The sequence below is a fragment of the Gymnoscopelus microlampas genome (genome assembly GCF_963454915.1).
Source record: "Gymnoscopelus microlampas genome assembly, chromosome: 12".
Lineage (NCBI taxonomy): Eukaryota > Metazoa > Chordata > Actinopteri > Myctophiformes > Myctophidae > Gymnoscopelus > Gymnoscopelus microlampas.
This window is the reverse complement of record NC_139949.1, coordinates 11,823,248-11,839,213: the sequence shown is the minus strand read 5'-3', so window position 1 is coordinate 11,839,213 and position 15,966 is coordinate 11,823,248. Positions and strand designations below refer to the sequence as shown.

General features: G+C 41.0%; 1 protein-coding gene across 1 annotated transcript in view; it reads left to right on the top strand.

Annotated features, from left to right (window-relative positions):
• Positions 1 to 15,966, top strand: part of nrxn2a (neurexin 2a) — a gene marked incomplete at both ends in the record, with an annotated part of 214,644 nt that overhangs the window by 181,815 nt on the left and 16,863 nt on the right. Inside the window, one exon of the mRNA XM_084075179.1 lies at positions 3,830 to 4,011. Coding sequence (XP_083931305.1) covers positions 3,830 to 4,011 — 182 coding nt within the window. The remainder of the gene's footprint in view (positions 1 to 3,829; positions 4,012 to 15,966) is intronic.

Here is a 15,966-nt window from a genome sequence, read left to right as displayed (position 1 = left end):
TTGGTCCAATATATTATACATAAAGAAAATACACAGAGAATGCTTAAACCATGTTCTCAAGCACTTGAGGGGCCACCTCGAGCACAGGCTCCGCTACAGGAGACCGACCAGTGGCAGGAGTATTACAACACATGTGTATACTGATCTAATTAAGACCCAAGGTTCCTGCTGGTAATGATACAATATACATATTATATTGCAGTAGAGAAACTCAACAAGGGCACCGTATTTCTTTTGCTCAGATGTTCTGCATGACCATGAGAGAACAGTGTACTCCCACGGGACGCCTAGTTAGAGTCAGCTAGAGGGAGGTGCCGAGATAAAAAAAAAAAGGAGGGGAGAACGCTGTGGTTCATATTAGAAATCTTAATAGGCCTGATTTGCATACACATTTCATGCATTCTGCAGACACCGTTAAACCAGAAGCTGTTAGGGGTTGTGTGTCCTGCCCCAAGGACACTTTGACAAGACAAAAGGACTGAACCAGGCAGGGACCTATCTGCTACAAGGCTGACACACCCAGCCACACTGACCAATCCTGACCTTCTCTGCTACTAACTTACAACCTCATTACGGATCTGACCCGGGTCCGCCACTGAGAGATGCTCCGAGAGACGAAAGGCGTGGGGGAGTCAATGAACTACTGGGATGTCATGACTAATGCAGGAGCTTGTGCCTTTGATACACAGATGTGTCTACACGTTGTCATCGGTGCACCAGCCCTCCATATTTCATGCTCTGTATTACTGTTGCACATATGTCGCCTTTTATACCTCCCACCACACTGCTAAATCCTGAGGCTAATTTGACTGACTCTGAAAGAAAATAAATAAATAAAATGTACTCATATGGGGCGAGCTATCTAGAAGAAGGTCTGTCTGTATGTGTGTCTGTCTGTGAGTCTGTTCAAAACTAATCTTGCAAAGCTGGACCAATCAGGCCCAAAAACGTTGTTTTCTTTTCTTCCCATATTGTGATTTATTTTCCTTTTTTAACCTTTTATTTTATACTAAAAGTCAATGGCGGTCCAAATGAATTTAATATGCATTTCTGAGGACATAGTTGTAGATCTGACTGATGAGACTGGCCATATGACATCTGAGATCCACATGGAAGCCATAAGACTGTCTTGTTTCATTAACACTCAGGATTGTACTGTGCACTTTACCTATCTCCCCTTGTTACTGTTCTATGCTGCGGCGCCGGTAAAAGAGGAGAGTGTGATATTTTTATATAATTGCTGGCCAATACTGGCGCTCTTTGTAGTCAGGTATATTTTTTTAATATATTTTCTTACTTTTAACAATGACAAGACATTTCCTTTGGCAACAGAAGATCCATCATTTTCTCAGCTGTGCAGTTATAGCCACTGACATGCCAGTGTTCTGCTCTGGTTTCCTTTTTCTTACATCACATTGGTGAAAGATCGGAATGATCTATTGCAGGAGACCAATCTTGTTTTTTTTCTTGTTTTTTTTAGATGGCTGTGAACCAAAGTTTGGATGGCAGTAGAGATAAGAAATGTGTTCCAACAGTTTATTCAGATAAAATGTCTCTAAAGCTGTTGACCTTGTCATGTTGCTTGTTGAAAAGGTTTTCTCATGCTTTGCAATCCTAGAAAAGCGGGGCGTCAGACTGCTATGTTTTGGAAATATCTGATAAAGCCATATATTTTGAATTGATGGAATCCATGTTTAAGATTAACACACAGAAATAGCTGGATTTTAAAAGCACTGCTTCAAAGTCCATGACAGAATCTGGGTGTAACAGAGCAGGTCTAGTCATAATCTCCTCCAAACAGCATGAAAAGTGATTTGAGTGAACAGAAGGGTCGGGGAGACCAGAGGTAGCAAACCCAGCCGCAGGGAAAAAGAGGAAGAAACCAATAAAGCTTACTCATTGAGACTCTTCATTTAATTACGGCCATTGACTCACAATTGACTGCAAATCCCAGGCATTAATTAAGACGACTTCAACAAGGCATAATCTGCACAGAAACAAACAATACCAGGAGTTTAGAAGAGCAGGTGCCTCATTAATTAAATTCTGAGGCAGTAAGGATTTTAAGAGCTGTTTAATGTTAACTATTCATCCAACCAGTAACAAGTTCCTGTCTATAACCAACTTTGAGGCCGAGTGGTCCATTACGTGGAATGGAAGACTATACTGATTAAGTGTTTCATGAAGTTGAAGCTAAGACTGCAACAATACTTCCATAGTCCAACATTATTAACACGTTGTCTATTAATTCTGCCTATATTTTACCCAGATACATTTTCTGTGCTATCCTTGCTGCATCAGATGCAGACATTATACACCCTTCTTATTTTGTTGCTTCTTTCCTCTGTTGCTGCCATTGTAGTGTACCTAATTGCTATTTAGAAAATCGTGTCAAGTTTTATTTGTAGAGTGTATTTCCCCAATATCCCCTGAAGGATCTGATTAATTTTTCATTTTTCAAGTTTCATTTTCTCCAAATTAGGGCCTCACTACAAAATGTTCACCCCCGCTCGTGGTGAAGCCCTGCTCTGCCCCAGGAGGTGCCAGCTCATGCATAGAGAATCATTCGCATGGTTTTATCTGCCAATGTCTGGGGCCAGCCAAATGCTGTGATAAACAGCTATGATTATTGGGAACATCTTGCACCACCAAGTGCTCACTTGTTCGCAAATTTAACATTTTTGAATGTAAAACTAATAGTTTTTAAATGGGCTTCACTTGACTGTAATTTAAGAGTAAGGCAGACCATTTTCACAGTTCAGTAAAACATTGCTTGAGTCTTGAAGTTACAAGTATTGTCTAACGCTTGTTCTGCAATGTCCATCTGCATTAGGTTTGACTCCTGCATATCATTGTTGATACTGCATCAACGCTTAATGGTGGGTTGTCACTGCGCCACAGACCAAGGCTAATTCTATGTATGAGTCTCATATTTAGCAATGAAGCGTCTCTGATTCTCTCATTCTCTCCACAATGTGCTTCAAATAAAGTGTTAATGAATCCCATCAGCACCTTCCCTCGCTATCCCTGCTGACACGCCCACTTTGAATCTGCCTGCTAGTCCAGCCTGCTGGCAGCCATAGTGTTGCAACAACCTTTTACGTGGTATATTGGTGAGAAAAGTTAAAATGCGTCTTGTATCCAGATTGTGCTTAGATATGGTGTTTACAGATCACATTTACCCCACATTCCCAGTATAAACATTGAAGGGAGATCTGTCTTTCCGGGGGGAAAACGCAAATTGCTGCGCTCATCTCTTCCTTGTAATATTTATATCCTTTAGAAAGAAGACGCTTTATCCTTGCTGTCATCTTTCAGTCATGGTGTAATAAGTTACAACTTAGAAATGTACTGCTTGCTTAAACTATGATATGTCGCCTTTTACCTTTTACGCTTTACATGCACTTCCTAGTTGAATTTGCGTACATTTATTTTATTTTTTCCCACACAGTTATAGTGTGTGAATTTGAGATGCGTTACATTTACGCATTATTAAGAAATGAGGTCAAATGACCGCCTTTAGGGGGTCATTCTGTTGATCATATCAGCTATGTGTCTTGGGTGCATTTGAGAAAAAGAATAGAATTCGCAACACTCAAATATTCCGTTTTTACAACTGAATCCTATCGTCCTTTTCTGTGGGTTGCTGGTGACATCTGACATAAAACTCACTCTCAAAGGCTCGAGAAAAACAGGTTAAAACAAAGTGACTGTTTAATGCCAGCTGTAAAGACACAGTATTCTCCAAACCAAGCGGAAACAGGACAAGCTTTTAAATGAAGTGCTTATCGCCCAATAACATTTACATTTCTGCCTCTCTTCTTCCTAGCTGGGACGACATATATCTTCGGAAAAGGAGGGGCTCTCATCACATACACCTGGGCCCCCAACGAACGGCCAAGCACCCGCGCAGACCGCCTAGCCGTGGGGTTCAGCACGCAGCAGAAGGACGCCATCTTGGTGCGGGTGGAGAGCACCCATGGGCTCGGAGACTTTCTTCAGCTGCACATTGTAAGGATGACGCTGGTTTCTGATGCTTCATTTATATTTTGTCGTGCACCGGTGCCGCGTGCCGAAAATAGAAGCTGTCAGCTTATAGATCGTCTATTTCAGTGGTTCTCAAACTTTTTCATATCAAGCGCCCCCAAATTGACACTTATTAGCCCGCGGACCCCCATTTGAAAAGATATGCCAGGGACCCCCATAACCCATTTAGACCAGGGGCCGATTCTAAAAACGCCTTCTAAATCCTGACCTAAGTTTTCTGAAAAACTTCAAATATTTATTCAAAAATTACAAAAGATGTATGTTGCTATACTGTACATAGCAACAAGAACCCCAAAAGGGGTTCCCGTCCTGAAAGATATAGTTACAAAAAGGGGTTGCCGCCCAAAATGGGATAAGAGAAGATTGTTACGGCTTTAGCAGTGATTCTCAACCATTTCAGTTTCAAGGACCCCCAGTTTGACATGCATTAGGGCTACGGACCCCCATTTAATGACATTTCTATCTCTGTGACCCCAATTTATATTGGAAAATCTACAGTATGTTAATTTAACATACAGACCCATAAGGGTCCATTTTGTTCCTAACTATCCATCATTTAGCTGGGGACCCCCTGTACCCCCTCAAGGAAGGACCCCTGGTCCTTCCTTGAGGGAAGGACCCTCTATTTGAAGTGCACGACACCGGCATGCAGTCACGTATAAAACAGGATTACGGGCTGACATCGCTCAAAATGTCCCATGTGTTATTCCTGTGGTCTGATGCATATTGGCCCACCACTCATTAGCTGTGAACGTAAACACTTCTCTTCCACAGCCAGAGACCAGAGAAATAAGCGACAAATCAACAGGGGTTAAATTAAGATTTGTGAGGAGGGTGAGCTCTAGTGGGTCTGTACACAGAGCGCTTCAGGGGGTGGACGGCTACTATAATTAGCTACAGTATTTACATGAAAAACTAAAAATATTACTGGCACATTTAATTACAGCCTCTTCATTTATATTTTCGGTCAGATTCCAATGAAAGACAAAACTCCCGCACATTGTTTTCAAATGCAATTAAAAAGGTTTAAATGGGAATAACAACGTTTCGGTCTGTTAGACCTTCATCTTTTAGGGTCAGATTCCAATAACTACAGTACAGTAGGCGTACTTACTGTCAACTGAACAGGTTGCGTTTCTTTTCTTTTTTTCTTTTCTTCTTTTGCAGCTGAGAACAAGCTGATATGCAGATGTGCAATGAAAATGTTATAGCTCCAATTAAAGTGGGATGTGCCGACAGACAGTATTGGATCAGTGTCGGATACTCGGGCTGCTTATCTGATGAACTTTAGAACATTATTAATTGCACCTTCATTCTAACACTCCGTTTAGAATGTAATCAGATTGCTGTTCTATAGCACTTTGAACTGACATGTTGTCAATGAAACATAGCGTAGCCTATATGTCAGTCACTAGATGCATATCATCGCTGTCGGGTAGAAACCTTGTATGTCGTCCAAAACTGTTCCTTTTCAGAAAATTGGAAAAAGAACCTGCGTTCCAATGGATCCAATCCCAAAACCCACAAACACACTTAACCACTTTCACTTCAAAAATGTAAAGAAAAAATGCCGATGTGCTATCTGCTATTTTTGCTACTTTTATGAGGCACTTGACAAAGTAGGGCATTCATTTACAAAAGTTTAAATATGGAGCCAGACAACAACGGTATATACACTATTTTACTAAACTAAATGTTATAGTGTCTACTTACTGAATATTCGAGTAGATTCACACCAACATTTGACATTTAAAGTTGCTGAACATTAAATGTTTGAACGAGGTCACTCGAGCATAATGGCATATGGTTGCCAGCGACTAAAATGTAGCTCACCCATTCTTGAGAATCGGGACAAAACCTTTATTTTTATAATTTCATCACATTAACTTCAATTATGCCAGAAAAATATATTTTAAAAGATCAAAGTGTTGACTATTAAACCATGTAATGGGCCAATCTCCCACAGTTTTTTTTTGGTGTCATCTCCATAAAATGGCATAGTTGACAAAATGCTATGGTTTTTTTTTCATTCCACAGCACAGCCGTAGTGAGTTGTCAATTTATTTATTAAAAAAACACATTTAAATAAAAAGGCAAAAGTACATTCTTACACCTATGTTATCAATACACATGGTTAGTTTTTTAATGCTTTTAACAAAAAAAAAGAAAAATGTTTGAAGTTGTGATTCCTTGTCTTAGCCCAGGGTGTTTTCTGGGAGTGCAAGTTTAGATGTTAAAAAATCACACCCTGTGTGAAGGTAGCGGCGCCTTTGATACATTTTGTCATCGATATGTGTTTATAATGTGTTTATAGCCATATGTCACGTGAAGCTTGACCAATCACTTTGTTGACGGGTCTGACCAATCAGAGCGTTGCCGGGTCTGACCAATCAGAGCGTTGACGGGTCTGACCAATCAGAGCGTTGACGGGTCTGACCAATCAGAGCGTTGACGGGTCTGACCAATCAGAGCGTTGGCGGTGAACACGGACAAAGTCAGGTATAGAGCAGGATCAGAGCGTTGACGGGTCAGAGCGTTGACGGGTCTGACCAATCAGAGCGTTGACGGGTCTGACCAATCAGAGCGTTGACGGGTCTGACCAATCAGAGCGTTGACGGGTCTGACCAATCAGAGCGTTGACGGTGAACACGGACAAAGTCAGGTATAGAGCAGGATCCGCTCTATACCTAAAGGTATAGAGCGGCTAGCGCCGCTAAAAAAGGAAACCAGACCAAAATATTGTATAAATATTGTATAAAATTTGTCCCAATTCTCAAGAATGGGTGAGCTACAATAGTGATATTACAGTAAGAACATCTTGACCATCAGGCAATAGGAATATAGCACTCATAAAAGAGCACAACAAAAGCTTTGAGAGATGCTCATAGTTGAGTGCTAGACCTACGTTTTAATATAAATGTATTAGAGTCTGCTGAAAGAGTGTTCAGCCTACGCACTGCCTGCACATTAAGCTCTGTCTCTAAAAAATGTTAAAGACCGAATTAGCAGAGGCCGATTCTAGCATGGAAAATGGTAGATAATTAAAGCATATTTAAAGCATATTTGTCCAACATATGAGTATGCGTTATTGTTTCATAAACAAACTGTATTCTAGACTGTCTAGATTGTTAGTCACGCACAGCACCCATTGAAGCTCCACTTATGATACCACTTCTAAACTTGACCGTACACTGGATCATCTAATGCAGCAGTTCTCAAAATATGGGTCGCGGGAAGGTGCCGTTGGGGCATTGGCTACCAAAAAAAGTGCCGTCGTCATGACCAGCGTGAGAGTTGATGTCAAAGACGGCCACTTGACTCCTCATACACACATACAGCTCCAACCAACCGAGAACCAACAGAGCAGCAACACAGGAAAGAGACAACACACACACACAAGCCCTTGAAGAGGCACACAGAACTGATGTACAGTAGCTGTTCATAGCAGGAATGAAGTTCAATATGAGCGGGTGCCAGGTGGCTTAAAGGGGCTACACCATGAATTAAAAAAAAATATATTATATATAAATATTGCCCCCTAATACGTTTTAAACAGGTTGTAAGCCTGAAAAACATCCAGATATTTTTTCTCACAATCTGACTGTCTGTCATTCCAAGCTTTTTCAGCTGCAATACCAAAACGTCCTATTGGGCAGGGGGGAGCTACTGAGCAATTCTGTCTGGCCACCGTCAATGCAAAATCAGTGCAAGTGACATCACTTGCACAGCCATTCTGAAATGGCCTGTTAAGACACGCCCATTCAGGAAATCCATGAAATGAGTATGAATGACTGAATGTTAAAAAAATATATTTTTTTGGGTACAAGAGACACTGGGGAGCCCAAAAAATACTAAAAACCAAAAAAAAAATGAAATTCATGGTGTAGCCCCTTTAAACAAGTTTTTGAAACATTCGAGAGCGAGAGGGTACAAATACATGGACCACCTGTCCATTCGGTTCCATTTGTACCCTCTCAGAGTTAAATTACATAACATAATTACTTTAATAATAATAATGTTCTCAACTGACTCAAATAGGGCTTATAACCTCATTCTTTATTTGATGGGATGCATCCTCTATAGAATGACGCACATATGGCTGTTGTATCAGTGGAGCTGTTTTTGAGCTACTATGTTATTATTTGTATAATAACTGTACTGATTGTGTCAAGAGTGCCTGAACATATCTGAGCTTGTGCATTGATGTGTGAGAAGAGGACAATTCCAGTTGATCTCATTTGCGATTCAGAGAAACCAGAACGCAGCGCCAGCATAACAGACAATACATTTCAGTAAACATTTTGCCCCAGCCATGATGGTTCACAAATAAATGACATTTAAATGTGATCCCTTGAGGCTTCGAAGAAAAGAAATAACTCATCACCCTCCCGCTGCAGTATAAAATAGACGGTTTGTTATCTGTAAGTAGACACAGGGTTCAGATGTAGGGACGAGCCTCCTTAAACACATGCGACTTCGTAAACTCAGTAACTGTTTGGCAGCTGGCAGCAAACATGTCCCTTCTCAGGGGAAATCAGCCTTTTTAGCAGCGTGTAGCCCAGAGACAGATGTGCCATATGATGAAAACCAGAAGGGACATCTGTCAAACGGCCGTGACTGGTGTAATAATTCAACTCAAACCTCTTCCCAAACCCTAGGCCTCCAAACAGTAGTACAATCTCTGGTTTACGTGTTCCATTTTGCTATACTGAGGATTATAGAACTATTTGAAAATGATTGGCTGTGATGGTATGTTAAACCCACAGGCTTTACAGTTTATTAATACATCTTTATGATTATTTTTTAATTTATATTCATTGTTTATCTTTTTAAAGTCGAATACTTACATACAGACAACACAAAGCAATAAGAAAACAGCAGTGGCACATAACTTAACAACAATACAAAAAGGTGGAGGTCACTAAATGTGCATAATAATCCATGACAATTACATTATACACATGCAGGTCATCCACAATTTTATACACAATAGGGGAATCAATTAATTCCCTGATTTTATCGCATGGTCCATGATTACCTTTATCAATATTCAATATTTTAGCTTGTTCCATTTCATACAACTATACGAGAAATTCTTGGGTTTTGGCTCCTTGACATAACACTGTCTCACCCCCAAAAGGCATAGTGTGACTTTTTGGGAGAAATTTCACCAAAAACATGTGACTTGAAGGGGGGGGGCAAAAAAGTCAACATGTCACTTTTGGGGAATATATGATTTACGATTCTGTCCCTATCGGGACATAACTCGGACGGCGGTGAGTCGGCTCACGCGGACTTCGCAACGTTCGGCAGGGCGACTCGCTCGCCTTAGCTCGGTCGGCGGTGCCTCCCGTGGCTCAAGTCCACGTGAGACGGCGCCTCCGTCGTTTAAACAGTTTGTTTGTTGCACCGTCAAAAACGCTGAGAACTGGAGACTTCCGCATTCCTGGAGTGCGGAAGTCCCGAAAAGTCAATGTGAGGAAGGGACCTCGGTGCAACAGTGGTTTGAGTAATCGCGTATGAAATAATAGACTCCGGTCAGAGAATATGCAATATATGAAGACATATCTCGCGGTATGGCAGAAAATGGGTTCACAAGGTCCTATCTGCAGTGTCAGAGGAAAATAAAGAATTTCAAGAACACATATATAGAGATAAAAGTCATGACGTCTACATCGTTACCAAGGTAACCAAAGCAGATATGTCGACGCAGGGCGGCTTTGGGTTGACTTTTTTTTAAATCAGTCACACAGATATGTGACAGATCAGATCTGGTCACTTGCAAATGCAGTGTGAACAGTCGGGCCAAAAGATCGGATTTGAGAAATAAATCGGATTTGACTGCAGTCTAAACGGGGCCTTAAGTCAGAATATGCCTTTTGGGGGTGAGTTATACAGGTGTGTGTGTGTGTGTGTGTGTGTGTGTGTGTGTGTGTGTGTGTGTGTGTGTGTGTGTGTGTGTGTGTGTGTGTGTGTGTGTGTGTGTGTGTGTGTGTGTGTGTGTGTGTGTGTGTGTGTGTGTGTGTGTGTGTGTGTGTGTGTGTGTGTGTGTGTGTGTAGGTCCTGCCTTAATGAATGTACATACTGTATGTGATTGTTTGCCTGTTTGTGTGTGATTGTGCATGCACAGCCGCTTCTGAGTCTGTCTGTTGTTCATAAGTCTGGTAGCGTGGAGGAAAATGTTATCCCAGAACTTGCTGGTCTGGGCGACCGCTTGCCAGATGGTAGCAGCATGAAACAGTCTATGGTTGGGGTGGCTGGGGTCTTTGATAATCCTACGGGCTTTACTCACACCTCTGATGCTCTGGGCTCTACGCACGACCCTCTGCAGCTCTTTGCGATTGAGGGCAGTGCCGTTCCCATGCCAAGTTATGTTGCATCCAGTCAGGATATAACACTATTGCACAGCAAAAGTCTTCATGTATGACCCTTATGGGCACATTTTTACACTTTCAAAGTTGGATGAACTTCTGTAGTTTAGATGGCTGCTTCTTTAAAAATGTCGAGACATTCTCAGCAAATACAACAATTGCAAATGATGCATTTATTTAGCACCGTTCTTCACTGGGCTTTACAAAGTACCTTCACACATTCACCCACATTTTCACACACACTAAGCAAGGCACCAACCTGCTCATTGGGAGCAGTTAGGGGTTAAGTGTCTTGCTCAAGGACACTTTGACATGGAACTGGAGATCGAACCAAGAACCTTCAGATTTCAAGACGGCTACTCTACCTCCTGACTGTCATTACCACTTGCAGAGCTTTCTGATTGCAGCCTGATACGAGTCTTGCTGTCAGATGCTGCTGTTTCCAATATTCAGATTAACATTAAGATTAAATGGATAACAGGCATGCCCTGGTGGCGCACCTTTTACAGACCTAATTGATTGAACACGTACATGAAGTCTCTCTTCACTGAACGATCTGATAAAGTAGAAATGCCTGAATATAAATGCAATCAGTAAAAGGAAAAAAGCATTAGGGTATGTTCACACTGTCCGCCTCTTAAGAAGAAAAAGCCCTGCCTATAGAGCGGGGGGGGGGGGGGGGGGGGGTTCACGTGATGCATATTTCGTTTCGAAGGCAACCATCAACTCGGACTAGCAGTTCTACATTCATTGGTATTTAGCTTAATACGTTTACCTATCACCATGTTAAATAACAGAAGAATTGCAATTTGTTTGGAATTTTTTCTTGAGGTAGATGAGGACGAGGGTGCTGAGGATTTTAGGCTACTAATTAAAAACAAATGAGTAGCCCTGAAATGATTTAAAAGAAAGTTCACGATAGTCAGAACCAACAATCACTCAAAAGGGTATATGGCAACATTACTTGGTTCACTGCCTTTTTTGCATTGAAAGGACATTTGCTCTCGCACTGATTTTGTTGGTATTTGTTTTGCACACTTTAAACATTGCGGGACCTTATGATTACCAGGTGGCCTCTCTACGCTACTTCTCTCCAGCGCTAGAGAGAGAGTACTTTATTTTTTTAATTTTTAAGCAAAACATGAAGGAAAATAAAACCCTGGATATCGAGGCTTAGAGGCTAGAGAGGGAGAGGTACACCCACTTTGTTGTGCACCTCCATCATTCCATCTCTCTCTCTCTCTCTCTCTCTCTCTCTCTCTCTCTCTCTCTCTCTCTCTCTCTCTCTCTCTCTCTCTCTCCTCGTTCTCCTTTTTGTTTGGACTCCGACAGAGTCTAGACGTTCAAGTTGAACTTGAACCTTGAATGAAGTGAAGTGAAGACTACTGCACCACAGACAAGGGCAGGCCTTCAAACTGAGAAAATAAATGTCTGGTTTAGTGAGGTGGTGAGTGTAGTCGACAACAGTAGCATTGGCTATGTGCATGCATGTGATGCCGTGTATGATCAGCTCATTTCCAAATCTGAATTTGCATTTTTTTTCTGGTTAAGTGGTTTGTGTGGAAAATCCAAGGCAGCTTAATGGCCATATCAATGTAAACAAAAATAGCCATTAAACAGGCAGCACAATTAGCCCAGCAAATGCTGGGAGCTGTTAACAACAACACAAGGCAATGCAGTAAAAAACGTGCTCCATCCTATTCCTAGTTAATTGGCGACGCAAGTAACTATACAGACTTGGCACAGCAGGCATATCCCCGTGCCTCACTGAACTTCTTTTGATGTGGTCTCGTTTAAGTAGTACTACACTTTTCTAATTTGCACAATTGGCCTTCCCAGCCAAAGGCTGCTGGCAGTAAATGTAGACGTTATCTGCATAGTGAGTTGAAAATATCTTTGCACAAAATTGTACTTGTTTTCACTTGTTGTGAAATACGCATTTGGCATGTGCATACAGTATACTGTATACTGACTGTATATACTAGTGCAGTACCTATGTCTTAAATGAGTTCGAAGACGTCCATTTAAGGCGCAGAGAGTTGCCTGTGTCTTGTCTGTCTGTGGGCCCAGATTATACCCCAATTTATGCCAGGAATTGGTGTTGCTGGCACAAATTAGCGTTGTTAGGCAACAATTTTGTTTTCGATGTCAGACCAGAGCTTTATCAGCAAAAAAGAGAAAGAGAAAGAGAGAGGGAGGGGGGGTGAGTGAGAGGGGGATGGAGGGAGAGAGAGGGCCTGAGGAAGTGTGAGAGGGAAGGAGAGGGGGAGAGAGAGAGCCTATTTCATGCACACAACAACGCAGCTAATGCTGGTTACCAAAATCAGTTTGTTTCTTTGAAGCATCACTCCTCGATGCAAAATTACATCGGCAAAGCTGGGCATGCTGATAACGCGGCAGAAAGCACCTTCTATGTATATGTGTTTGTGTATCATTTCAGTATCATACACAGTAGGTTCAGGTTGTGAATATTTTGTGCACAGTGGGATGATGTTGTACCTCTGTCAGTTGTAGAAAAGTCCCAAAATGAGACACAAGTAAGCCAGCTTGCACTTAAGCTGTGTCGCACTCTGGGTGCGTTCGGAAATTGCGCACCGGAGCGCACTCGCCTATTAGCTTGTATTGGCCAGTGCGCTCAGTGCTGTATTTCCGAACGCACCCTCTGTGTGTCTGAGTCCACAACACAAAAAGAAATTGCTTGAATTATTGACTGAAAATGCCTAATGGACTAGTACTCACTACTTCTTTACAAAAAAATTATAACTGAAATCTCAGACTATGTCTACTGTTTGAAAAGAGACCGTAATAGCTAAATGAATCTATTGTCCTTTCTAAGTGCATTGTATTTTGCCCTTTTTGTGGGCCATCTAATCGATCAGTAATCGAATCTAATTTAACAGACTGAGTGTAGAGTTAGTGTAGAGTTACATACTGTACGACAGGTGCACTAAAGCTTGAGCTGCTCTTATTGGATGCTGCCCATTTTATATATTACATGATTTGACAACCACAGAAGACCGGATTGGGGGGGGGGGGGGGTCGGAGGAAGAAAATGTATCATTTTTAAAATTCCAATTAGTGTTAATTTTGACAGCAAATTCAGATTTAGTTTTAGTCCTAGTCTTTGGAATACAATTTAATTTAGTTTTAGTCATATTTTAGTCATCTGAAATGTTTTAGTTTGAGTCTTGTTTTCATGGACTAGATATCAGAGGATTTTAGTCGACTAGATCTACAGTTGATTTAGTCGACTAAAATGTAATTTGGCGGGCTGTGGTGGCGTCGTGATTCCATGTGTATCGGAGGAGGCATGTGGTTTCAATACCATCCCTATAGGACCAACCAGTAAGGGTCAGCAATGACAAGAGGACATTAATATTTGGGGAAGAAATCAGGGAATTAGCATAACGAGGAAAAGAGGAACGTTTTACAAAAAATGGTGGATGAGTTTGATATGGATTTCTTTTGCGTCTTTTTGTGCCTTACTTTTTTATCGTCACCTTGGTCTGAAACTAGGCGGTTTGCAGATGTAGCCTTGAGAAGGCATGTAAATGCTCACAAAATGAGTCCAAAATTCACCACCATCTGCTGAGTGTCACATTAAAATGTCATTGCCATCATATTGCTGTTTCTTAGGAATAAAAAGACATTGGAAGGATTTTTAGGTTGCACTGGTCAATCTCTATAAAGCCTGCCTCAAGGCAGAGTTGAACATGAAGAAAAATGATATATGAGTATTATCTACTGGCACTTGTGGCTTTGGACAGTGTGAGGAAATCACGTAAGGATTCTTGTCAGGGTTCATTGGGTTTTCAGATGAGCTGTTACAGGACTGAACTGACCTAAATGGACTGCTTGGCTTTGTTTTATTCAATGCTGCAAGATGATGAATAATTGCAGTGTGAGTTAATGTAATCTCAAGGGTTTATATTAGTATATGAGGTGCAAAAATATTCTAAATTAGTCAGTCATAATTGTGATTTTCTTTTTCTTTTCGTTTTTTACTCACAAGAGGCCTGTGTCATTAATATAAACTCATAATTAATATATAACTACCGAACATGAACATTTTATAGAATACCATATGGCCATTATAACTCAAGTTCCAGAGATGTATTTAACACTGTTCAAAACAGTGAAACGGGATGTGCATGGTCTGATAATGTGACTTTTATCACCCTTGGATCTACATCAGCTGGTATCTTAACGAGTGTAACAGGAGAAGGTTAACATGTGGTTAATGAGTGGCATCTAGTGGACAACCGACTGTTATTGTATTCTATGAAAACAACTTATATAGACTGAACCAGTGAATTCATAATTCAGACTTACTTATGCGGTGCAATGATTTAAAAAAAAATATCAGCATGATAAGACAATAAAATAAAATAAATGTCTCCAGATTGCATCAAATGAAATGACAAGAATTGACAAATTAAATGTATGAAACAAAGTAATGCACTGGGGAAAAGATTGCATGTTATTTTTAGACAGATGCTAGGTTTGTTATCCTTTTATCCTATTAGTTTAGATGTACAGATTATTATTTTGATAGTAACTGTTTAGACTGAAGCTAGGTTCTTGGTTTACTCGTGATCCTAGTTTACTGAGGCACTACACTGTCTCCCTGCATTTGATGTATGTGATTACCTTACTTATTGTAAGTCGCTCTGGTTAAGAGCGTCTGCTAAATGCCTAAACTGTAAGAATCACAGTGTCACCATGAGAATCTTAGTGATTAGTTCATATTAGCAAGTATTAACATCTGAGGCTCAACAGCTGTCAGTATCTCATTAGGCTGGTTTTGGCAGTGAGAGTATGTTGCATGACTGGTCATCGTATATGGAATGAAACATTAAAGGTCAGATCGGTGATTTTACAGTAAAGTCTTACAGGAACACTGCTGCCGCTGGCTTCTGCTGTCATGGTGTGATGTGTTGCAAAGAGGGAATTATGGACCAATTCAAGCCTGTTGGACATAGCTCAATAGATATTTTGATATACAGTACATTTCCTTTTATCAGTCTTATTGGTGTGTAACACTGTTTGTATCAGATTCATTCAGGAAAGTGCTCTACAGCATTCATACCGAATCTTTTCTCCACCTCCCAGCCAGCCGTCTGACAGTAATTGCCCAATCTTTTTTCTATTTAAATAAGGCTTTTATCTTCTCCACACCTTCTTTCCATTTCCTATCTAATTTCTCTTTGGATGGCTGTCCGACCGCCCTTCAAATTTCATTTCAAACCAGAATGCTGACTGTTATTCGTTCTCTCTGTTCATATCATTCACAGGCCCACTCTGTTGTCGGTGCAATATGGCTGAAGATCCCCGAGTCTTACAAGAACTGATGTGTGTCATTGATAGTTTCCGCATTCCGTTTCTTGTCGTCTTGCCTCGTTAATAGGAACACCACTTTGGGAATAAGCATTAGCCCTCTGCACTTTGTGTGACCTCTGTCTTTAGAGCCTTTGTTAAAGCCAGGTTGAGACAGAAGACGGCTGTCCACAAAGAAAAAAGGATGGGATAGAGTAGAACACCATAACCC